The sequence below is a fragment of the Drosophila obscura genome, unplaced genomic scaffold, assembly GCF_018151105.1.
Source record: "Drosophila obscura isolate BZ-5 IFL unplaced genomic scaffold, ASM1815110v1 contig_186, whole genome shotgun sequence".
NCBI lineage: Eukaryota > Metazoa > Arthropoda > Insecta > Diptera > Drosophilidae > Drosophila > Drosophila obscura.
In genome coordinates, this window is record NW_024542774.1 from 7,966,160 (window position 1) to 7,989,837 (window position 23,678).

The 23,678-nt window shown below is 44.5% G+C and overlaps 3 protein-coding genes across 7 annotated transcripts; 1 reads left to right on the forward strand and 2 right to left on the reverse strand.

Annotated features, from left to right (window-relative positions):
* The first annotated feature begins 2,310 nt into the window (after positions 1–2,310).
* Positions 2,311–4,990, forward strand: LOC111075867 (ventral anterior homeobox 2). Its single transcript, XM_022369372.2, has 3 exons — positions 2,311–2,639; positions 3,715–3,863; positions 3,931–4,990. The coding sequence occupies exons 1-3, from the start codon at positions 2,387–2,389 to the stop codon at positions 4,699–4,701; spliced, it is 1,173 nt and encodes a 390-aa protein (XP_022225064.2). The 5' UTR covers positions 2,311–2,386; the 3' UTR covers positions 4,702–4,990.
* LOC111075870 lies at positions 4,727–5,857 on the reverse strand. 3 transcript variants are annotated; one of them, XM_022369381.2, is made up of 5 exons: positions 5,635–5,856; positions 5,502–5,578; positions 5,285–5,440; positions 5,064–5,231; positions 4,727–4,994 (listed from the first exon to the last, which is right to left on the reverse strand). In XM_022369381.2, exons 2-5 carry the CDS (start codon positions 5,559–5,561, stop codon positions 4,839–4,841), a joined length of 540 nt encoding a protein of 179 aa, XP_022225073.2. In that variant the 5' UTR covers positions 5,562–5,578; positions 5,635–5,856; the 3' UTR covers positions 4,727–4,838. The 3 variants fall into 3 exon arrangements, with proteins under 3 accessions (XP_022225073.2, XP_022225072.2, XP_022225071.2); XM_022369380.2 differs by having other exon boundaries at positions 5,502–5,856; XM_022369379.2 differs by having other exon boundaries at positions 5,285–5,857.
* A 1,156-nt stretch (positions 5,858–7,013) lies between these two features.
* Positions 7,014–22,117, reverse strand: LOC111075869 (aquaporin). Of its 3 annotated transcripts, none has more exons than XM_022369377.2 (4): positions 14,764–14,870; positions 12,419–12,597; positions 7,812–8,165; positions 7,014–7,740 (listed from the first exon to the last, which is right to left on the reverse strand). In XM_022369377.2, the coding sequence occupies exons 2-4, from the start codon at positions 12,593–12,595 to the stop codon at positions 7,549–7,551; spliced, it is 723 nt and encodes a 240-aa protein (XP_022225069.2). In that variant the 5' UTR covers positions 12,596–12,597; positions 14,764–14,870; the 3' UTR covers positions 7,014–7,548. The 3 variants fall into 3 exon arrangements, with proteins under 3 accessions (XP_022225069.2, XP_022225070.2, XP_022225068.2); XM_022369378.2 differs by lacking the exon at positions 14,764–14,870 and adding an exon at positions 13,852–13,957; XM_022369376.2 differs by lacking the exon at positions 14,764–14,870 and adding an exon at positions 21,437–22,117 and having other exon boundaries at positions 7,015–7,740.
* Between the last annotated feature and the right edge of the window lie 1,561 nt (positions 22,118–23,678).

Sequence of the window (23,678 nt, forward strand, 5' to 3'; positions counted from 1 at the left end):
TTATTCCATCAGCCATGGACGCATTCAATCCAAAACTCAATGCACACCAGTTTCTACATGTTTCTAGGCACATTTTCCGTCTGGCATTACCTACACATGCCAATGCCCATGCCATGCCCATGCCCATGCCCATGCCCATGCCCATGCCCATGCCCATGCCCATGCCATGTCCATGCCCATGCTCTGACCTATTAGTTTGTCACACAAATTGGGCAAAAATGAAGCAAACAAACAGACAGCCCCACGAATTAATCAGGCTACAATTTCCACAAAGAGTTCAATGCACGCCCTCCCATGGTAAGGGAAGGGAAGGGAAGGTCCAATGGTGCACCTTTGACAACTGTAATCGGAAACCGAAACCACGAATGCCGTGGGAGTGTCAGAACGTCACAGATACTCGAACTCGATACAGATGTTTAAGCTGTGGATGCCAGACAACCCGCAGGATCTGAGTGCATCATTAGCGGAGTGCGATGACAAAAAACGTGAAGGAAAAACAAAGAAGTGAAGGAAAGACTGACTGCACCACGCGACTGCGCCTCCGTCTTCAAGTTGGACTGTGATTTATGCTGCGTGCGCCTGACAAACACTTGAGAAGTGATGATTTATAATGGAGATGCATGCTCGGTTATTAATTAAATTGTGACACGGTTGTGCTCCATTTAACGTTAAATGCGAGAGCGGATCAGATGGGCACCAGAATGCGCTGATGGGACAGGGTTAGGGCTGGGGATGGAGATGGAGATGGGTATAGGGATAGGGATAGGGATCTCATGCCATAACTGGCCAAAGGGCTAACAAATTGTTAATTGATTCGAGATGCCACGACAACAAGCCAAGAGGCCACAAACCGAGAGAGGGAGAGGGAGAGCGAGAGAGAGCGAGAGAGAGAGAACAGAAGAAGAACAGACTCCGCGTCTCGTCTGGCAGCGGAATTTGAAATATGGCAAGCAATAGTCGAATATTCATTTAGCGCAATTATGAAAATTAAGTTGTCATTTTGATTTGAATGCCCGCGACACTCGGGCATGCGGTCCCATTACCAAGTGCCCCATGCCCCCATGCACCATGCACCATGCACCATGCACCATGCACCATGCACCACCCCTCGTTAGGGGCAGACGTCGAGTATTCTCATTAAATTAAATCAAAATGACAGCGCAGCCCTGCTAAATGGATGCCTTGCAATTCGTCCTCTCGCCCCATCCATTCCAATGCAATGATCCCAGAGATATTCTGCTACTGTCTCTGCCGCTGCCTTTCTGGCTCTGAGTCTCTGGCGACTAATTAACGTGTTTTCACATATTTTGTTCAAGTCGTGCGTTAATAATGAAGACGTTATCACACCGCATCCAGCCACGGCACTGCCACTGGCACCGGCACCCTGTAGTAAGCGACGCGACGTGGAGCTGGCTTCCCGCCAATTGGCCAGCCAGCTAATTTCTGAGGCCTCGCACTATTGAAGATCGGATCTGCTCTGAATTATGTGTTCATAATTTCGAATTAATGAACGTTTCATTTGGGGCCACTGCTAGAGTAAATAAATAAAAAGTTTCTCCATACATTCATGACCCATTCTCGGGTGCTGGATGACCGAGTAAAATCATTCTTTATTGATTAGGTGCTTAGGTGTCTTTCATGGGATGGAATTTTGAAAAATACTGAGACAGATATTCCTTAGAAATCGATTAAATATACCCATGAGGGGGGAATATAATTCAAATAGAAATATCAGAGAAATTCTACACAAAGAGAGAAAAACTTAAAATACTCTAAAGATTTTTGTATCCAATGGAGACACGTGTCTGCATAATCAATCAATAAATCAATCAATCAATCAATCACACGCCCAATAATCAGTGGCATATGAAATATGTTTGCAAACGTATTAAATATATTTAGCAAAGCCATCGAAATATTAAATGCCGCTACTTGTAGACAATTAGCCAAAAATTATGGCTTTTAATCATAGCTGAATGTGTCTCAGAGAACACGAAAATGAAAATATAATATAGGGGAATATAGGGGAATGGGAATGCTAGCGAAAGACACGCCCAGACAGACACCCAAACGATTTTACACACATGTTTTAAAAATAAATCCACATGTGTGTCTGCTTCATCTCTGCCTCGACATCCGCATCGGCTACGGAAACAGGGCTATGCCTGTTTCTTTCACTCCTTCGGGAAAATGCAGACAGATAGCGAGAGAGTGAGACAGATAGCAGAGGCCACGCCCCGCCAGGCATGCGATCGTCTTGCGTGGATGTGCAGGATGCCCGAAATATTCAAATTAGTTTTCCGAATTCGCTCGACGCGCGCTGTTGTTTGTGCAGCGAGTTGCCTGCCGTTCGATCCTCGAAGCCACAGCAGTACCAAATTCAAATATGAATTCCCAATCGTCGGCGCGTCGGTATCCGCACAGTTTCTCCATCGATCAGATTCTGGCCAAGCCAGAGCTGCGCACCACCAATAACTTCGAGGTGATTGGCACGCCACAAGCCGCATCGCAGGATGACAGTGGCAGCGGCAGCACTTGTGATGTGTCGCGCGTCTCCAGTCCGGCCACATCGAGCTGCATGGAGGATGCTCTGGACGATTCCAAAAGTGATATAGATATTGCCTCAGATGACGGCAACGGTGCGTATTATTAATAGAAGAGCTCTGCAGCATAGCCGATAAAAGATAGCCAGAGAGAACCCAATCAAGTGGCAGCATTTCAAAATTACAAAATGGCTGAATGAATATAAAGTTGGTATTTTTGTTGAATTAATGACAATTAAGGAGGATTTTTGAACAGCTTCAACAGACGAGTCTATAAAGCCTATAAAGTCTGTATATCTGCAAGTTATTCCCTCAGCTTTGAAGCTGTGGGAAGCGGCAAATTTGTCTCACTATATCCTATAGCTTCCATAAAATCACATAAAATCCACATTTTGGTGACTGAAAATAATTCCAACAAAATATTAGTTGCTTCAATAATTAAGAGATCGGAAAGGCAAGCACAGTTTCTTGTGAAATTTATAGGATAAGCTTGCTTTCTTTTCTGCATCATATAAATATCGAGACTTAGACCGTGGATCATTTATGTTTCTCAGATATTCCTAGTTTTTGCTAGCAAAGAGAAACTCGCATAGATATGTGTTAGGTTCCCATTCATCTGGCTGCTGACTGATCTCATCTGTCATCAGTGCGATCAAGAAACAAATGGCCAAAAATTAGCTTCAGGGGGTGAACGAAAATACCCCAAAAATATAGAGAAACAAAAAACACCCCCTCCGCCACCACCTACGAGCAGCTAATGATGCAATTGTCAAAATCAACCATAAAGACAATGAAAGAGATCGAGCGATCGGGAAAAGATCTGAGAGGAAAGATGAGAGAGGAAGGTAAAGAGGGACAGCTAGTCCGCCCGTAGAGAAGGAATTTATATGACAATTTGTTTTCGGTCAGCCAAGAGAATGCCTCGCCAAATGGCCAATTAGAGGCTATGGCTGAATGAGATGTGGCTTTCTGATTGAAACGCTTGAGTGGGGTTGCCAACAGCCCCAGAGTGCCGCAAGGGCCTTGGTAAACGGATCGACAAATTACAATTAGCAGCAAATAGTTGGCACCGATCCTGGCAATGGGGTCGGCCCGCTGTCGGTAGCAATGAGTGTAGTGTCCAATTCAATGAATCAATTTCCCTTTGCCCATGCATTTCCTCCGCTTGCAGCGCTCGGCGACGATCGAAAGAAGCGACCGCGAACTGCCTTCTCGGCGGCACAAATCAAGGCACTGGAAACGGAGTTCGAGCGGGGCAAGTATCTGTCGGTGGCCAAGAGGACGGCGCTGGCAAAGCAGCTCCAGCTGACGGAGACGCAGGTGAGGACACGACCCAAACCCAAAAGGCAGACAGTTCCCGTTCCCTGCTAATCCGCACATTGTGCAGATCAAAATCTGGTTCCAGAATCGTCGCACCAAATGGAAGCGCAAGTACACGTCGGATGTGGAGACGCTGGCCTCCCACTACTACGCCCAGCTGGGCATCGGGGGCCTGGCCCGACCCATGGTGGTCGGAGATCGCCTCTGGCTCTTCAGCCAAACGCCCGCCGGCCCCACACCCATCCAGTCCATCATGCTGAACGGCAGTGGTTCCGCTGCGCCCATGACAGCGGCCACAGCGACGCCAATGCGTCCGTATCCAACCAGCGGCGGAATGCCACCGCTGCCGGTACCCAGTGTCATGGAGAGCGCTCGCAATGCCATTCTGTCCCGTGGACAGCCCCTCAACTTTGCCCTGCCCTTTGGCGTGTCCAAGTCGCCTGCGGGTGGAGGAGGTGGAGTGCCCTCCGGCAGCTATGTGCCGCGCTGCAAGTCCTATGCGGGAGGGTACATGGACTACGTCCCGCCACATCCTCAGAGCGAGGCATATCTCCAGCTGAAGTACGCCACCCTGACACCGGAAATGGAAACGGAAACAAGCTCGACCAACGGCCTGGCCGAGCTGGAACGTGTTTTTGGGGACGCCAATGCCAACTTTCTGCAGCACCGGAGCGTCCCTGGCACAGGAGGTGCCACGTCCTATGGTCACGAGGCACTGGCCCAGGCCCAGCGCAGCCGCAGACCCACGCAATCGGAGTCCGAGTGCAGCGACATCGACTGCGAGCAGCTGGACGAGGATGAGGAGACGGCAGCGGCAGTGGCAGCGGCAGCGGAGTAGCCAGCAGCCAACTATTTGGATGCAGTCATCTTAAGAATTTATTTTATGTATGTTCCAGTTTAGATAGGAAAACTACCCGTCAAGAAACTTGAATATCGAATTGTATCAAACATTTCAAGGGCAGACAAGTTCATAAGTCACGAAAGAGTGAAATACAATTTGGTTACAGCCCGATTGATGTCGTAGGCAATCCAGACTATTTGTAGCATATAATCTCCTTCCGGAAATGGCAGCACACTACTAAAATGGTGATTAAAAGTCGTGGTGGGTATCTTTTCCATGATAACAGCATCCTGGAAGCGAGAAAATAGTTGAAAATATATTTTTCAATTGTTGGACACTTGCACAATGGATTAACTTACGTTGAAAGGACACGAATGATTTATATTTGAGAATGAAGTAATTATGTTATAAAAGAACAATATAACTGGGTTCGATTTGGGATTGTTCAGGAATCTACATCCATCCACAGTGACATTGTACATGAACGGCCTATAACCGCTGAATCGTTTATGCAGCGATATATTTACCTAAGATTTCAGAGTGGGATTAGTAGGTGAAACTTGCACTGTGCGGCACTTACCTTTATTTTCTTAATCGGGGCTTGGTATAAGTTAAATTTAGTAGACATGTATTTATACGTCCGATTCACCGACTTTAGATAGCAGTACTCAAAGTCGCCAAACTCTTTATCGAAGGAAGTACATACAAAGTTGGTGAACTCGACCTTCGCTGCGACCTGCCCCACACGGCCTGAAGGTTTTAGAATGTATCCCAGTGCTTCAGGTGGTTTTACATACCTCAATGGCCACATATGCAACCACAATTAATGGAACGAGTACATTTATTTGGGGGGACATCTTCAAACGTCAAAGCCCTAAATGGAACTAAGTTTCACCAACGAACTTCGGCTATATTATTTCTTATAATCACATTTTATCGGTTTATCTTCATGCTATTTGCCCATTGACTTTAATGTCGCCTAAATACATTTTTTGTTTCTGCTTCACCTACTCGTATTGGTTTGATTTAAACATAAAATGATGCCTACGGATTGAGCAATTCGTTTGGTTTCGACTGTTAGTGCGGATACGTTAAATTTCCATCAGAATTTGAAAAGTTATATATGTGTGTACATGCTGCCAGTTACTAAGGGCTTTGGCAGGTAAGTCGATTGGTTCAAATTGCAACGGAATACAAAATTTGTTTCGAAGCAGCCCTAGATTGAGTCCGCAACACGCTGCGATAGAATTATCGAACCTTTAAAGAATTTTTAGAAACGCTGTCGTAGAGAGCTAACAGAGCTGTAGCCTGCAGGCTGTTACGGAGTGCTGTGAACAGCGCTGCTGCCATGCACAGAACATGTTATGTCAACATCTTGCCAGCAATTTGTTGTACAATGTTGCCAATTTGGTAATTTCAGGTTCCAATTATTGCCGCCCAGTGGCGCTGTTTGCTCACGGCACCACTTATACAGCTATTGGCTGCTAGTGGAAGCTCGAACTCGAGATTCCACGAAATCAAATAAATTAATTTTTATACCCGTACTCAAAAGTGGGTGGTGGTAAAGTGGGTGTGTAACGCAGGGAAACGTCCGACCCCATAAAGAAAACTCGCACATAGCCGGCATGCCTGTCTGTCTGTCCGTCTGTCCGCTGTCTGCTTGTTGAGCGCCAGCCAGAGCTAGGCTAGGGCAACCAAATTGGTTCCAGACATGTTACCCCAAGTGTTCAAAATCGCCCCGCCCCCTTCCCCCACACAAAGAACGAAAACGGGCAGGCACTTAAAGGTACGATAAACAAAACGCAGATCGAGAGATGACCAATCACCAGACGCCGATCTGAATCAGCGGATCATAATTAAGCCAGAATGAATAAAATCAGTGCTTCCCCCCCCCTCCCGCCACGCAACCAACTCTTCCCCGCCGCCACGCTGCCGCGTTCCCCAACCCCTAGCGGAGGATGTAGAATGAATGAACATGTACAATCTACATGTTAGATGTAGATATACATTGTAGATGAGATAGATAGCAGATGAGCAAAAAAATGTAAAATTTTTTTTTTTTTTTAAAAAATTATAAGCTCATATGTATATACTGACTGAGTACGGGTATAAGTAGAGTCGTGTCCCCAGAAACGACTCACACGTTCCTTCTCGTTTTAAAATTAGTTATGTATAAATCATGAATGTTTACTGCTTATTATTTTCTTTACTTACTTACTTATTTACTACTGCACTGCATTGCATACATATATGTGCATGCATATGTAAATGATATCCCACAATCCTAAATCAGTTTCACACAAAAAGTTTATATAGTTTTTATTTTTTATTACACATAATCATAATACAATTCGTAGTTTACCAAAGAGGTGCGCGCTGGTCGGTGCTAGCCAACTGAAGCTGCTTTCGAGGTACAATTTAGATGGTTTGGTGCTCTTCTTCGATTTCGATTTGTTTTCACGGCGGTGCGCATAGCATATAATTTAGCTTAAGATTACTCGAATACAGTATTCAACAATTTTGCAGTTGTTTTACTTGTAATACCTAATCAACATACATACATACAGACATGTATGTGGGTTAGTTATTACAACTAAAACAAGTCGTTTGTGTTTCATTCTTTAACAAATAAAATTGGACAATTGTGAGGGGGCAGGGATGGGGAGGGATAGGGCCTAATCTAGGAGAATTTTCAAATCGAGTTCAATGCGTTGTTGTGGATGATGCTGGGGCGAATGAAAATGTAAAGTGGGAAAGCGGGAAAGCGGAAAACTGGGCAACTGGGAACTCTAAGCAGGTGCAAACATTTACAACAATATGTGGATGGAGTACCAGCGTCCGGTCTTAGAAGTCGTACGAGCCGTTGGCTTCATCGTCGCCCTTGCGCACCTTGAAGATGAGCTTATAGAGGACGCCCGCCAGCAGGCCCCCGGCAATGGGACCCACCCAATATACCCAGTGGTCGGTCCACATGCCCTGGACAACGGCTGGGCCAAAGGAGCGGGCCGGATTCATGCTGGCGCCGCTCAACTTGATCTGCAATCAATAAAAACATTAATCACTGCATTGCCAGTCATTGGCTGGCATCTCTGTCAGCTGCCACTTACCGCACACAGATGTCCGGCGGCAATCGACAGGCCCACGGCCAGCGGCGCAGAGCCTTTGATGTCCTGGCGGCCCGGATCCGACACAGCCTTGACCACAAACACCAGAATAAAGGTGATCAGAGCTTCAATGAGCACTGGCTGCCACACATCCAGTGCAGGATCGTATGAGGAGACGCCCAGGCCGCTTCCCACAATGCCGCTGAGGGCCACCCGTATGACAGCAGCGCCAGCAATGGCGCCCACGCACTGCACAATGATGTAGAAGGCTGCCTTCAATATGCTGATCTCACCGACAATCAGGAAGCCCAAGGTCACTGCCGGATTGATGTGACAGCCACTGAGGTGGCCCAAGCCCTGGAAACAAAAGAGAGAGTAATGAAAATGTTTAATGAAAATTCCTTTAAATGGTAGTTCTCTCTCTCTCTCTCTCTCTCTATCTTTATCTCTCTGTGGGATCTATCAAATGTCAAGTTAACAATGCAGCAAAGACAACCTTTGTGCCCTTTGCCATGGCAGCTGATTTTCGCCTTCCAATTTTCCGTTGCACAATCGCCGTACGCTTGCCAGCGGATACGAGCAATTTGTCAGAGATGTGAGATGTGCACTCGAGAGGCAACGGCCACGGCAACATCGATGGATCGATGGATTGGATGGATGGCAAAGTTCAGGCTGAGATTCAGACAGAAAGTAAAAGTGCTGAGGGTTCTGTTGAGTCACTGACTCAGGCGCAGCACTTGGTGGCACTTGGGCAAATGTTAAATGGTAAATGGAAATCGAATCCAACAAATTGCCGCGAGTGCGAGTGTGAGTGCGAGTGTGAGTGGCGGTGTGAGTACTCCGTATTATGAATGAATCGAACGCACTGCATTCAAGGTCGATGTGCAGGCTTCTATGTTGCCCGATATATTTTTGTTTTGGTTGTTGTAGTTTTTTGGAGATACCAATTCGATTTCGATATGGATTTCTCGGTACACCGCGTCGCATGGCCAATGTCGTGCGTCGCTTTGCGTTTAATTAATAAATGCAATGCGCAAAAAATGTTGCACAAAAAGGTAAGCAAAAAATTGTGTTGGCCGTGCAACCACAAAACGCTAATTACAAAAGCCGCCAAGAGCAAGATCGACTCAGTTCAAGTCGGGCCTAGCCGAACCGAACCGAACCGAGAGCCCAGCCCAGCCCAGCCGAGCCGAACCTCAGCGCACCGCAGCGCACCAACAATCCAAACAACAATCCGAACAACTCGAACAACTTTTTGACATTTTGGTTATGCTCATGCGTGCCGGTCTACGGCCGTGCCGTGAAGTGCCATGCCGTGCAATTTCGTCTATAATATTTAGTTGCCACTTTTGTTGCACCTGCCTTTGCACCTGCCTCTTGGTCCAAGATCTCTGACAAGACTGTAGGCCTATCGCATTGTTCTCAACCCTCCCGCCTGCTCCGCTTAATTGCACACTCGAGGAGTCGTCAAATTAATCAAATTTATTGTTCGGCATCTACATATACATATATATCGACAAGAGCCATAATTAAATTTAATATATGCAAGCAAAGCAATCGCGATCGCTCGGATGCGTGTGAAGTCTGTGACTGGCAGAGGCTGAGTCATGGCCTATACATAGGCCTATACATAATCGTAAAATGAGATTAACGTTTGTGATTGGTGGCTTGACATGACATTGGCATAATGATCGAATGCCTGGGAGGATGCATTGCAGCAGAACGCTTTCGAGCTCTTCAAGTACTCCCCATAGATTAAAATGTTTCAGCTTTCATGCTTTGGATAGTGCCAAAAGATCGCTAGTCAGTTATTATTCGATCAGGCCTCGTGTCAGCACTCTCCGCTTCGAAGGCCATCTCGTGGCTACTCCAAGTCTGCCGTGGCATGGTGTCCCCCAGTGCCCCCGCTGCCCCTTCTGCCCAGCTATCGAGAGATCGATCGGTGTACGCATGTGCACAGCCCCTGCCCCTGCCCCTGCCCCTGCCCCAAACTGTGGCTCGACATTTACGCTTAAATCATATTTTATGGCTTTTCAGCTGAAAATTGAATGTTGAATGTTTGTTTCGTTCTGCTTTTCTGCAGCACTTTGGCGACTGTTGTTGGCCTGGCCTACTGGTTTTCCGATTCAATTCAAGTTCGCATCGGAATCGGAATCGGATCGGGCCAAAGCCAAAGCCAAAGTCGAAGTCGAAGTTTGTCTCCGACTTTGCCGATCGATCGCGAGAATTGGAAACGAAAACGTGAACGCAGCACGCACTTAATTTTTCTTGATTTTCCATAGAAATGGCAACACAGCTTGGCACAGCACAGCACAGCACAGCTTTTGCTTCAAGTTGGCATAAGATAAGGCCTTTTTAATTTGATTTTGAAACGAAACAAGGGAGGCATCTCCAATTATATTGTTGCTTCGACCCACCCTCTCCGCAGGTCTGGGTCTCCCTCACAGATTGCAACTTCCATTGGGTTTTTGTTTGTTCTTGATCTGTGCGCTATCTTCAGATCTATTCCTAGTACTACTAGAAGCATTATGTTTGCCAGCTTACCGCACAAATCAGACAAAAGTAAAGTGGAAGCCAAGCCCTCTAATTGTCGGGCCGTGCCACCGATAGACATCTAGGCAACATGAGGCGGACGGCATTTCAGATTTACGACCCGCATAGAACCCGCATAGTTGACAGATCGTATGTATGTATGGTGTGTACTATCTGTACGATCGGTAAATTAAAATGTGCCGTGTACGTTTCATTCGTATTGTTGTTTTGCTGTTTTCTATATCTATTATTTCTTATTAGTTGATTTTTCAATTTAATTCAACTCTAATCGATTTGCATTTTCTGGGCTCCACTTCCTTTTGGCAGTCTGTCAGCTGACACCCCGATGCTGCTTGCATACAAATGTGGATCTTCAAATGATCTTCTACTGAATGTTGGTGCCGTGCCAGAGAAAGGCACACGATACCCGGCTTGAGTAGAGGCTTGGGTGCATGTATTATATTTCCAGAGATATTTATATTTCCCCCTCCCCGCCCCCAGCTTGGGCGCTTGCCATTCCAAGGTACAAAACTACCTGGATATTAAGCACGTTTCTCAATTTGACGCCATGTCTACACCTTGCCATGCTCCATTGAGCAGTTAATGCACTGACGATAACGATAACGCTGACGAACGTACTGCCGGCATTGTCGTCACACCTTGTGCTTGTGGGAAATTCTCCATTCATGCTGCACTGCACTGCACTGCACTGCACTGAGCTGAGCTTCAGAGCCTGCGCTTAATTTCGATCCGATAGGACTCGTGTCGCAACTGCCGCTCATCGAATATCTGTACATAATATTCATACATACATACATATGTATGTATGTATTTCTCATATGCCGTGAACGTGCCACAGGTTGGCAAACGAATCTCGTGACCGTCTCTTGCATCTTTCGCCTGGGTGTTGTTGGGCAACTAATTGGCCAGGCCAGGCCAGCCAGAAATGCCCCAGCGGCAGACAGGCAGGGTGGCAGACAGACAGGCAAGTGTCGCAAATGCTTCCAGGTGGAAATTAGTGAGGCAATCAGCGATAATGTGTCTGTCTACATTTATCTATTGGTAATCCTGCTACCGTGTTTTGGTTTCCCCTCCCGAGAGCGTTTTACTAATTTTCCATCAATTAGTTGCAACGTATCAAAGTTTCGCAGATCGAAAAAGTGCAGTACTGTCGATCGAATCATAAACAGAGAGATGGAGAGGGAGAGAGATAAAGAGAGCGAGAGCGTCATCTTAACATAACCAGATAACAGTTTCTATAATTAGAACACATCTGACCTGTTCTGTTCTGTTCTGCTCTGTTCTGTACTGTAGATCGTAGAAGCTTTTTCATGTTTGATCGATTGATTGGCATACTTAGGTTTTGTTTGTTGTTTTTGTTTGTTTGTTGTTGTTGCTGTGGCCATAAATTCAATGCAAAGCGAACATCGTTTTAAATGCTCGTCACATTTTCAGCAGCATAATTAAACGCATAATAATCTAATTGCATATTTTGCGTGTTGATTAATGTTAATTGCCTGCCACAGCACAGCGCAGCACAGCACAGCACAGACGTAAACGCATTCGTATTCGAACAACACTCATTCTCGTATTCGCACTCGTATTCGTATTCGTACTCGTACGCGTGCGTGTGTGCGCTTACATTCGCACGCAGACTTGAGCTGCATTCGTTTGCTTTGCTTTGCTTTGCCTCCCGGCCGCCCTGCCCACCCCTCTGCCCACTAGCCACTAGCTGGATCTTAAATGCCAATGCCTCTTGCCCAAAACGTTGCAACGTTTGTGAATGAGCGACGCACCGCCAGCTTGGCTTCGCTTTGGCTTTGGCTAACTTTTCTATGCTCGGGGCCGAAACTGTAACGCGGCGGTGGCGTGTCCTTGAACGCATGCACATATGTACCTATGTACGTACGTACGTACATATGTACGTACCCACCGAATCAATACGCACTAACTTGAATTTGAAATCTCCAACTCAAATCACAAATCTTGTTGTCGTTGTCGTTGCGTTCTCTTTGTGTGTGCCAATACACATCTGAATATTTATACAGAGGTGTGTGTGTGTGCGTGCGTATATTTACCTGTGCCAGTGTGGCCACTGTCAAGCCAAAGGTGAATGCAATCTGTGGTACACTTCCGCTCGTTGTGCTCCCAACGCCGACGAATACCAAGAAGAATGTGCCGACCAGTTCGCCGAGCAGAATCCGCCAGATTTTTTTGTCTTCGGTTATGTCAGCGACGCCAACGAGTTTCGACATTTCTGCAAAGAAAAAACAGACAAAAAAAATAAAATAAAATCAGTATAAGTAAACGAAAAAAACAACATTTAATTTTATCCAACTCCCAAGTCGATACAAATCTGCACAGCGCATGCCAAAACTCGAACTAATTATTAATTTATTTATGCACTTTCCGCTGTCATTCGCATCATCACTCAATCAATCAGTCAATCGGTCAATCAGCGCGCAGATGTAAAGAATCATTTAAGTAACAGGCTTAAAACATAACAGGCAAATTTCCTCTCTGCTCTCTCATGGCTATCAATTCGGTGCAATGAGCTTTGTGACACCCTCCCCCTACTTCTGCTGCGTCTTTCAGTCCGTCTCTCTCGTTCTCTCGTTCTGACACTGGGCACGGACTGTGTCAGTGGTCTACCTGCACAGCTTAAACAGCCCGAAACCCCGTTGCAAATAGTGCAATGTTAAACTTATCGAGTAACAGCAACACTTATGTTTGCAATCTGGCGATCATTTGCCCTTTGCTCGGCTTGCACAAGCAATTTGCATCATTTGATTAATTAATTTTTGTCAATATCACTTGGGTGTTTACTTCCTGTCATAATCGCGGCTGACTGGGCTGTCTTGCCTTGCCTAGGCTGCCTGGGCTGGGGGGATGAGTGCTAATGAGCAGGTGTAAATTAATTTGCCTGCTAGCAGCACTTTGGCAAATATTTGCAAAAAATAGCATTTGCTTAAGTAAAACTATTTATACGTACTCGCACTCGCACTCGTACAGGTGATGAAATCCTTTTAATTTCACTTTGTAACATTTATTTTTTGTGGAGCAAAGGAACTGCCCGCCGCGCTGAAGTGTTTTGGATGCCATAAAAGACTTTACCTCGTTCTCCGAAGCCCCATTTAATCCGCGTATAAAGTGAAATCTTATCGGGCCACGTTTAAGTAACCGTCACTTAACCGAAATGTCAGTCCGTCACTCAAGCACAGGGTCTCGGCCCCCCTGACCGCCCCGAAGCCACCCACTGATAAGTGTCGCGATGTTATCACTATCAAACCGTTCCACACTTCACTTAATACGGCAATTATCTCGCGTGTTTGCACCCTGGTCCCATGACACTGACACTCTGGCTGTGCGAGGAAACGAGGTAACACACCCAAGATAAAAGCCAGATACGAAAGGATGCGAGAGGGAAAGGGTCAACAAACAGTTGGCTACTGGAATCAGCTGCAGTCACTGCAGTTTCCGCAAAGTGAAAATATCAAATGAATGGAAATACCTTTGGCCAATATTCAAAATGCTCTGCAACGTGCTCTGAATACCTCTCCACTTCTCCTTCACGATCGGGAATGAGGGCTATAATTAACTGGGAGCTGTCACCGCTTCACCGAATCCAATCAAAATGTGGCGCCTACTTTTTTTTATCAGAATTCAATGATAAAATACCTCGAATATTTCAATTTTTAAGGGGGGTGAATAGTGATTAGAGGGTGACTAACAGTATTCAAATGTGTCAGAAGATAGGAGGATAATATCAGACATAGGAAATGTCAATTAAAGAGTATTTATTGTGTGCTGAATTCTGATTGCAGCGCAAAATTGTTAAATATTCAAGTTGTTTTGCATTCGCGGTGGTGAATACGGGTACACCCACCCATGGATACATCCGATCCAAAGGCCGAGAAGTAAGTACCATAAATAAGAGTGGTAAATGAAACCAGATCAGCATGTTGACAAGCATCGCAATTGCCCAAAAGGCAATTAGCATATGGGTGGAAATTTATGGGTATATTGATTTAATTTAATTCAGTCTGTTCGTTCTGTATTCTATCGCCTCCCCAAATGCAGATTCCGTTTAAGAAACAAATTTTAATTGAAATTAATTAAAAATAACAAAACGTCAAGCATAATTACACGCGCATTGACGAGCGAGACAAACAGAAATGATTCAATGGTTCAATCAATCAATAATTTGGCGGGGAAATTAATAACTTCATCTTGCCAAGAGCCAAGCCAAGCCAGGCACTTGCCGCATTAATCACGAATCGAATTGCAAAATCGCGATTCAAGTTCAATGGAACCTCCGAGACATTAATTAGCAATTGGTTGCGCCCCTCAGCTCTCTCAGTTGTGACAAAAAAAAAAAAACCACTTGGATGGCTGTGCAGTGCAGTGCATCTTTGTCACTCACTTTAAGCTGTTTTCCCTGATGAATTTTCCTGCCCGGCTGTCTTTTCTTGCCTTCTCAACCAACGGTGTGTATATGACTGGGGGACTTTGTGGAATAGGCTTGTTGGGGGTTTTACTTGCTTAAGTTATCAACTGAACGCAGTTTCATAATTGATGGGCTTTATATCGTTACCTCTGGTTTTGCTTGGTTGTCAGGAAGCAAAAACCATAAAGATAAAGTAGTTGGTGCTACCTAAAAATAGGTCTTATCGCCAGAGAGAGCCTACCAAAAATAATCTAAATTGGAGCTTGGGGTAGCTACCTAGTTGGCATGACAACCTTCGGGGCAGGTTTGTGTGGTAGGCTTTCTTGTCACATCCTTGGAGCCGGGCTAATGCTCAACAATAAACATCTTGAGATGCCTTTTGTTTGCCATTGAAATGGGTCTGAAGAAAATGCGAAATCCAATAAATTATTGTGGCTGGCGGGCACATTAAAATAAAATGGAATTAACAAAAGGGAAAGAAACAAAAACAAAACAAAAAACAAAACAAAAAACACCATAATAATAATAATAACAACAATTACACACAATAGTCATCAATTGGAAGGTGAGGGCGTGCCGACGAGTCATTGAGTGGATTCCATTATTTTTGCCAAGAAATCGCAGACCAGACAATAACAATCCATCAGCAAGGCCAGATTTAGGCAGAGATAGTCGACATTTGCCAGCTGAAGATTTATTATTTGTGTTAATTTCGGTTTCCAATTTGTCTCGCACAATTTCATAATTAATTGATAATAAACGAATTAATTGTAATAGATTTTTAATTTATAAAAGAATTCCCCAAAGGGTTGGGTGGCTCTCATTAGTTTCCCCTACCAGCTGCTGCATGTTAGCGCCATCTGCCACAGCGTTATCAATCGCAATGTCATTGCCATGATTGACACGAAATTAATTAGTGGATGGGCAAACATCAAACGCTGTGCTCTTCCGCTATCTCTACTGGGGCCCAGAGTACGTTTAATATTTTATTTCTTTCAACGCGAGCAATTCCAGCCGCATGTGTCATCTCACATTTTGTCGCTCGCAAATTGATTCTGGAGTGCCAGAGAAGAAGAGAACTTGCTTCGCCCTGACCCACATACCGATATAAAGTGCCAAACAGACACAACTGTACCTGGCACACACACACACGGACACACAGTGGACTTTTCATAGCTTTGTCCCGTTTTCTTTTTGCACAGCCAAACGGAAATTTGAAATTCAAAACAGGTACAGAGTGGCTTCGTTTACGCTATTGTTTCTGTGTCTTACTCCTTACTCTCTTTCTCGCGTCGCTTCCGTGTTTGACAGCCACAACAAGCAAGCCGAAAAACAAAACAACAACAACAACGAGCCAAAATGATCAAAACAATTTCTGTATTATTCGTACCCGAAGAGATTCAGATCTCTTTCAGGTAAAGTTTTTTCAAGTGTTTTTTATACTCTTTCCAGGGGCATATTTATGGTGAGTTTCAGCAGAAGCTTTTCAATGTTAAAGAAATGAAAATTGGATTGGAACATTGGAAGTAAATGAGAGCATTGGAAAATAATGAGAAGGGTATGAAGGGTAGATTTTATGCTTTTATACTGTCCTGTTTTATTGTTGTACCTAAATTAAAGGGTATCCCATCTTCGTTATATTGCAGAAAGTCATATTTGAATGCCCTGCAAATGTCAAGGTCGTAGCACACGTTTTACAATTTCCAGGAATCTCGGCACTTTCTCCAGTCGCTCGTAAAACCCTGGAAATCTTGATTTACCTTTCATGCAAAACGAAACCATTTGAGTAGAATTATTCTGGTATTTCGCAATGCATTAGATAAAATCTCAAATCCGCGGCTTGCTCGCTTTCATGTGCCGTGGAGCTTTCTCGTTCTCCCTAAAGATTTATGACCACTGCCCGCGGAACTGATGGCCGGCTGGCCGGCCGACAGACCGACTAACTGACCGATAAGATAATCGTAGAGCAGGTAAGGCAAGGCGATGTGTGAGTCAGTTTGGGGGCTGCTCAGTGGGGCTGAGTGCTTTCAGATAGCCAGAGTTTAGGATCTCCATTTAAGGTTCGATTTGGCTCAGTTGCGTAATGGACAGGCGTGTAATTATCGTACAATTACCAACTCCCTGGCACTGGCCGCCGCTCCAAGCCAAATATAGTCATCCCCACAATATTGTATGTGGCCTATTCGGACGGGAATGGAATCTATGCCAGTAAGGCATTCCCGCTTTGGCTCTAGGCCATTAAATGCATGTTTGGCCGCTATGGAGAAAGCCGCTGCAGCTGCTACGAGTAGTATAAACTTGATGTGGCTGCGGCTGCGGACATCCGCTCGACATGGACTTGCCCGTTGTTGTGGCTCGTCGCATCCTGCAGCTCGTAAAACATGCACTGGGAGAAGCGAATGGTGTGCTTAATCATCTGGGCTGGCGGGAAAGAAACCAATCCCCTTTCTTTCCGTGCTTCTTGTGGCAGCCTTGGGCACTCAGCAATGCACTCAGCAGTCAGAGTCAAGGTGGAGGCGTGGCCTGGCTGCGCTACACGTGCCGTCTCTTCACTCTGGAGGCCAATTAAAAGGCTTGGCCTCCAACCACACCCTTATCCCTTGGCTCCCGAGTCCCCCGATGCCTTGTTATGCTTATTGGGGACTCATGACTTATCTGCTTATTATTAGAACATGAGCAAATGTCATCGCCTAGCGCCTGTTCTTCTGTTCCACATTTCTGCTGCCTTCCGCGCATTAATTCGGTGCAGACACGCGAATAAGCCATACATTTGCTAATTTAGCTATGTTTTTCCCTACATGTTTTTTAATGAATAATAAATAAATGAAGAGCCGGAGGAGACTGACAGCAAGGCGGAATATCGTTGGGAAATGTCTGTATAATATTTTGTTACTTCTCTAATCATGGTTCGCTTAGTAGAAAGCGAAAGCAAGCTTGTGAAATGTAAATAAAGTGAAGCTTTAGCTTTGCTTATTTTGCTGAGCTTTGGCTTGATCTGCACGCACTCACGCGCAGGAGGAGAGAGAGAGAGAGAGAGTGTGAGAACCAAAGCGCATCACAAAGAGAACGAATGCCGCAAAGCGACAAATGAAGCTCTGCACTTAATCGCTGGCTTGTGTCGTCGCAGCTTTTTTGCAGTACCGTTAGTTCGGCTTAAGGTGCGGCCAGGCTAATGTGCGTGCACACACACTCACACACTAAATCACTTGGGTTATTTACGTGCGTATGCAAATCGTGTGTGTATTTATATATACATCTGTTATTGTTATTGTCGTTATTCTCTGCTTCAGCTTAACCGAAGCTCACACACACACACTGGCATAAATTTCCCACATGCCAATTGTTTAAGTGCAAAACAAAAGGTTCTCTTCGCAGTTTGTTTTCATTCCGTATCGCATCGTCTCGTCTATAATAATTAATCAATTTAATCGGATTATTCATTCGGGTTTGCGCAACCCTTGGCACTCTCCTGGGGCAGGCAGGCAGACACTTTTGTCGAGTAAGGTGATGATTTTATTAATAATACATTGCGTTGCAATGGTTTAGCAGTGAGAAAGATCGAAACCTGTTCGCTGACCATTAATGAATTGCTATAAATTAATTAGTCACATGGGTATGGGTCGGTCGGGCGATGTATATGGACATGGGTTTAGGTCTGTAGCCGGGACTATTATGTTTTGGTCTGTGGTGCGGGGGGAGAAGGAATGTGTCCAGTATTTGTACAAATATCTTTATGGCCATTTTAGCCCGAATAACATTATGTGAGGCCTTAACTGGCTCCCTAAACAACGCCCATAAATCAGTGCGATATTTATTGATGTTTGCGGTTTATGACTAGCTTGAGAGATTACCATTTAACTGCGATAATTTGGGTGGAAACACAAAGGGAGTCTGCTCTTAGAGGGATTCCCCAGCTACTAATGGGGCGGGACGAAAGGCGAAAGAAAATAACTTTCCTTGCTTACCCCTCGTCACTACAGAACTATATCATTATATTTTTCTAGGAACTGCAGAGATGTGGAATTTTTAGCCTGCGAGAATTTCCGCTTTAGATTTATAATTAATATGCACAATGTACGCCCTGATCTGTCAAATTCAGCTTCTCTATGCGCAATAGAGAACATTTACGATTAATTCTAAGCTACGACGCAACTGCAAAAACTTTCCATGAGAACTAAAACGAACATCTCCGCTGTGCTGTGCCCCCAAGGGGCAGCTTATTAGCTTAAGTATAAGCTATCCGATTAACAGACAAGCAGCCTGATCTTCCATTGAGAACTACTATGTATACGCTGCATTAACTGTGCCACATGTCTACAATTTTCGCTATGCCATGGCATATGTGTGTACATTTCCTGTCTCCTAGTATTTTTGTGTGCTACTGTTTTGAATGCCATCCATCCAACGCAAAAACAATTTCACCGTGATGTCATGTCAGCCTGCCTCACGATTATTACTGTAATTTAATATCTACGAATTCAACTTCATAAAAACACACAGCAGAAAAAAACGTTAGGTGGGGGGATGGGGCATGGGGCATGGGGATCTCTCCATCGTCTGTCAGCCTGAACATGTATAATTTCCAGCGATGTTGGCCAGAGATGACAACGCATTGAATTACGAGGCGGTAAAGACATTAAGCGCCGAGGAGAAGAAATTATAAACACGTTTTGTGCGATAGAACTCCAGCGCCAGCGAGCGTAACAATTCTCACGCACATACCAAGACGGTCACGCCCCTACCATTACCCCCCTAAACTGCTCCACTGCTAGCAGGCACTGGAAGATATTTAATATTTAAAGCAAATACCGAACTTTGTGTTTAAACAATTGTCCAAACAGCAGCAGTGTGTGACGTTAATTAGCTGGAACCAAGAATTTCAATTATGGAAAACGAATTCGATTTTCAGCGCTGGGCAAATATTTTCGACTTTTATCAATTCGCCGCGGTGTTTGGTCGAGGCGGTGAACCTGACGCCAGAGATCGGAACGCTTAAAATTCGGCGCGGTGTGTGGTGGGGTTGGGGCACACGCACACACAACAAATGCAATTAAGATCTGTATTAATTGATGCTGTTGGGGCTGCACAAATAAGGTGGATCCGTAAGAGCAAAACACATTAGTTACCCATTTTGGACTCTTAATTGGTTTCTTTGACTTTCGCTACCCTCCTTTGGGGCAATAAACACTTTGAGCAGAAGCTTGAAACGCCAAAGAAACGGAAGCATTTCCAGATATCTCTAAAGTGTATCTGAAACTGCGGTACCTAAGCCGAATGAACTATTCCATCGCACATTTGGTTCTTATTTCGATTCGCTGGGCAGTTCATTCACTCTCACAAGTAGTTTTATTGCTTTCGTTGAGGAAGTCGAAGTCATCATCATCATTGTCATTGTTTAAATTACTGATATGAAGTCTCTGCTCTGCTGTTGTTTACCTATCAATGTCCGCTCTTTCTCCCGTCCGCCTGCCACCTCCCTCTTTCTTTTGAGGCTTTTGCTGTTCGGTTACAGAAATCATCAACGTCGGACCACAGACTTGGCACGGAAGCCAAGTCCAAGCAGCACAGAAACTAAAGCTGTAGAAAACCATAAGTAATGAAATGGTTTTAAATACTCTTCCACTGCCAATCTTTCACTCATTCTCATTGGTATTACCCAATATATAGTTCTATCTATATCTGTGTCTTTTTTAGTATTCTTTGGTTTCTTTCTGTCTATACAAAACTCTTGTCCGAATCATTATACCCTCTGCAAAAGGGCATACAAATTGCTTCGGGGCTAATTTGCCGTCTTTGTCATGCTTCGCTGTCGAAATTATCGTAAAGCAATCATGTCGTTATCGGTATATCGGTAATGGGCGGAGACAGCAGCCGCCCAGGCCCCACTTCAATTGAATGGACCCCCAAAAAGACGATTCATCAAAGGGGGGGATCTTTGAAGTTTCTTCTTATTAAAGATGATTAATAGCGGAGAGATGATTTATTTTCGGGGCGATCAAGAGAGTTAAGTTTGTTTAGAAAGTGAAAACTAAAACGGTAGAAACAGGAGGTTCGTAGAGGGTTTGAATAACTTTTTTAAACTGAAACCAATTTGTTATGGTTTTCAAATCAATTTTTTACTTCGTAATACAATTAATTATTCAAGCTCTAATTATATTAGAAACATTTAAGCAGATTTCATTCAAACTGTTCGACATTTCAATTCAGATTTAAATTGTGCTAATTTAGCTAAAATTGGTGCTAAATTAATTATTCACACTCTTCTAAATTGTTCTATAATGTGTTGCTAATTAATAATGGAAATTTCGCAATAATTTGCTTGAAACTTGCTTTATTTCATGTTCACAATTGATTTAAGATGTACATTATTATTCGAAATGGGCCAAGGAAAATTCCCTAAAGATGATTTATACACCCTCGACCTGTTTGATAGAACCGTGGGTGGTTTTTTTTTTTGACCAAAGAGAGCTTTCACAATCTTCAAAAATTTCAAATATTTTAATTGAGATTTGCTCCAAAACAAAACAATTTCGCACTCTCCGCCTTCGCGCTTAACCTTCGCGCACACGCACACACATGGTCTGTCTTCGCTCTCCAGCCTGCAGCCTCCAATCTCTATCCCCTACACCTCCGCGGGACACACACTCACCTGTTTTCTCAACCATTTTGTTGTCCGGGGGGGCTGTCTGGCACTCGAGTTTAGCAAGGCGTGTAGGTGGGGGGAGGTTGGCGCTTCAATCAAACTTTTGTTTTGCTTTCGTTTTCGAACAGAGTTATTTGATTTGTTTGATTTTTTTGGTTTTCGTCAGAGTAAAAGTAAAAGGGGCTGCACTTGGATCGAACTGAATTGTGCCAATAGCTTTTGTGGCCAGATGGTAATTGTTAAGGTTAAGAGTCTTGAGGTTGCACAATTGTCGGTAACACTCCAGCGGTGCGGGGGGGAATGGCGCAACAAATGAAATTTTGTCAAATAAATTTCAATTTCAATTTCACTCGAACGAATGTTTTTCCTTCTTCGGCGTGTTTATGTTCGCACTGGACTGGTGGGGCTCTCTCAATGGCAATTACCAATTATTTCTTCTCCGCCGTACCGAAATGGGAAAGCGCGTCGGACAATAACTCGATTTTACTGCGAGGTGTATTTTCAATTAAATTAGATTAAATTACTGTAAGCCGCTCCAAAGTTTCCTTTTCGAATTTCTATTTTGAGCTCAGCCTGGACACGAACCACTGAACTGTACTGAACTGTTTGTTATATTCGCTTTACGCTTCTCGCTTTTCTTCGCCGTCTCTGAGTCTGTGCTACCACGTTCACTGTTCGAGCGCAAATAAACGCTACCTTGCGCTTACCTGTAACTGATATACTCTCAGTCGACTGCGCTGTGGCGTCGCGGCTGTGCTGCTGGCAGCGTCTACGCTGGCGTCGGCTGTGGCAGTGGCAGAGCGACGTTAGATTTTAATTTTTGGGGCTTGCCCCACGGTTAATGGAAGGATCCCAGCCCTGCCCAGAATACACCTGTCCTCTGATGACTTCATCGAATGGAAAAAGGGGAGAGGCTGTTCCATTCACACTGCATGGAATATGAAAATTTATGTCATCCCAGGGAATGGCAAACAAAGCCAATTCAAGAACAATTTCTGTATTGAAATATTCCCTAAGTTTAGTTTTTAATTTATTGAGCATGGGGGGAAAGTTCACTTCCATTTTGAAAGTTTGCACACTGCTTTCAGGCTAAAAGTCTTTCGCACGCCATTTTAACTGATTGATGTGTGGGGTGTGCGGTGTGTGCCACGAGTATGGTTTATAGGCCTCGAGTGGCCATAAAATTATTTACGTTGATTATTCGAATTGTGACGGTCATGCAGAACGCCAAATTTCTAACCTGCAGACAGTATTATCGCCTCGAGGCATACCTTATCTCTGGAGCCGGAAAACACCTCAACACGGTTCTGGTTCTGTGATAATCCACAGCCGTTGCACGTGACTGCCCCACCTCCAGCTCCCCCCAGTTTAAAGAGAGTTTTTCCACTTGTTTTTGTGGCACATTAGTGCAGCTTTTTTCGCTAATGGGCCATGGTTGGATGGCCGCTTATCAATTTCACTTTTCACAGTTACCACTTTCCACAGCTTTAATATTGATTATGGATTTGCGCGGTGATGGCAAGAACAGGAACCTTGTCGTTGGCTGGATTATTTATATCAGGGCAGAGAGCAACAGTTGCAAGTTATTGACAAAACAAGTGGCGACGGGACCCCAAAATAAAGCAACAAATTTGCCGAATTCCTCATAGGTAAGTACATATCACATTCTCTATGTATGTGTGTTTTTGTTTGTGACAGCGTCTGGGCCCATTATGTGAATGTCTGTTAGCAAAAAGTCAGCGGGAATTTGCGAGTATGCGGGGATCTGAGGCTTCACTTTGCCGACTTTGCTAGCCTTAATGAGTAATTACATTTAATGCCAGTTGGCCATTAAAATGGCACGAACGATGGACGATCATCGTGGTGGGGTCCGTCTATGCTGTTTGTCGAATTAACAGAAAATCTGATATGGATACGCCCCCAGCCCCAATGCATAGCTACCTGTTCCGGAGGAGTGATTTCACTCTCATTTATGTCGGAAATCTTTTTTAATCCACAAGCTTGCTATAATTACTAAGCGCTCCCTCTCTCTCCTTTTTGGAGTTATAATGGCTTGGTAATTGTAGAATTTAATATTGTTATAAATCACTTTAATCGGTTTTGATATTTACGAAGAACAAGTGTATTTAAAACAGCAAGAATCCTGGACTGAGCCCCATAAAATATGCTCTAAAGATGCGACGAAAGATCAAAATATCTGCACCCTGAGTTTGTGCTGGCTGCCTTGCAAAATGGTAACAAAAGTTGC

Excerpts from the sequence above, each read along its gene's own strand:
- LOC111075867 (XM_022369372.2), top strand. The coding sequence starts at position 2,387 with ATGAATTCCCAATCGTCGGCGCGTCGGTATCCGCACAGTTTCTCCATC. Across the intron at positions 2,640-3,714 it reads TGCCTCAGATGACGGCAACG|CGCTCGGCGACGATCGAAAG; the intron begins GTGCGTATTATT and ends CTCCGCTTGCAG. Across the intron at positions 3,864-3,930 it reads TCCAGCTGACGGAGACGCAG|ATCAAAATCTGGTTCCAGAA; the intron begins GTGAGGACACGA and ends CACATTGTGCAG.
- LOC111075870 (XM_022369379.2), bottom strand. The coding sequence starts at position 5,515 with ATGTGGCCATTGAGGTATGTAAAACCACCTGAAGCACTGGGATACATT. Across the intron at positions 5,232-5,284 it reads CCCCGATTAAGAAAATAAAG|GTAAATATATCGCTGCATAA; the intron begins GTAAGTGCCGCA and ends CTGAAATCTTAG. Across the intron at positions 4,995-5,063 it reads ATCATTCGTGTCCTTTCAAC|GATGCTGTTATCATGGAAAA; the intron begins GTAAGTTAATCC and ends TCTCGCTTCCAG.
- LOC111075869 (XM_022369376.2), bottom strand. Across the intron at positions 8,166-12,418 it reads CAGTGGCCACACTGGCACAG|GGCTTGGGCCACCTCAGTGG; the intron begins GTAAATATACGC and ends TTTTGTTTCCAG. Across the intron at positions 7,741-7,811 it reads CCGCCGGACATCTGTGTGCG|ATCAAGTTGAGCGGCGCCAG; the intron begins GTAAGTGGCAGC and ends TATTGATTGCAG.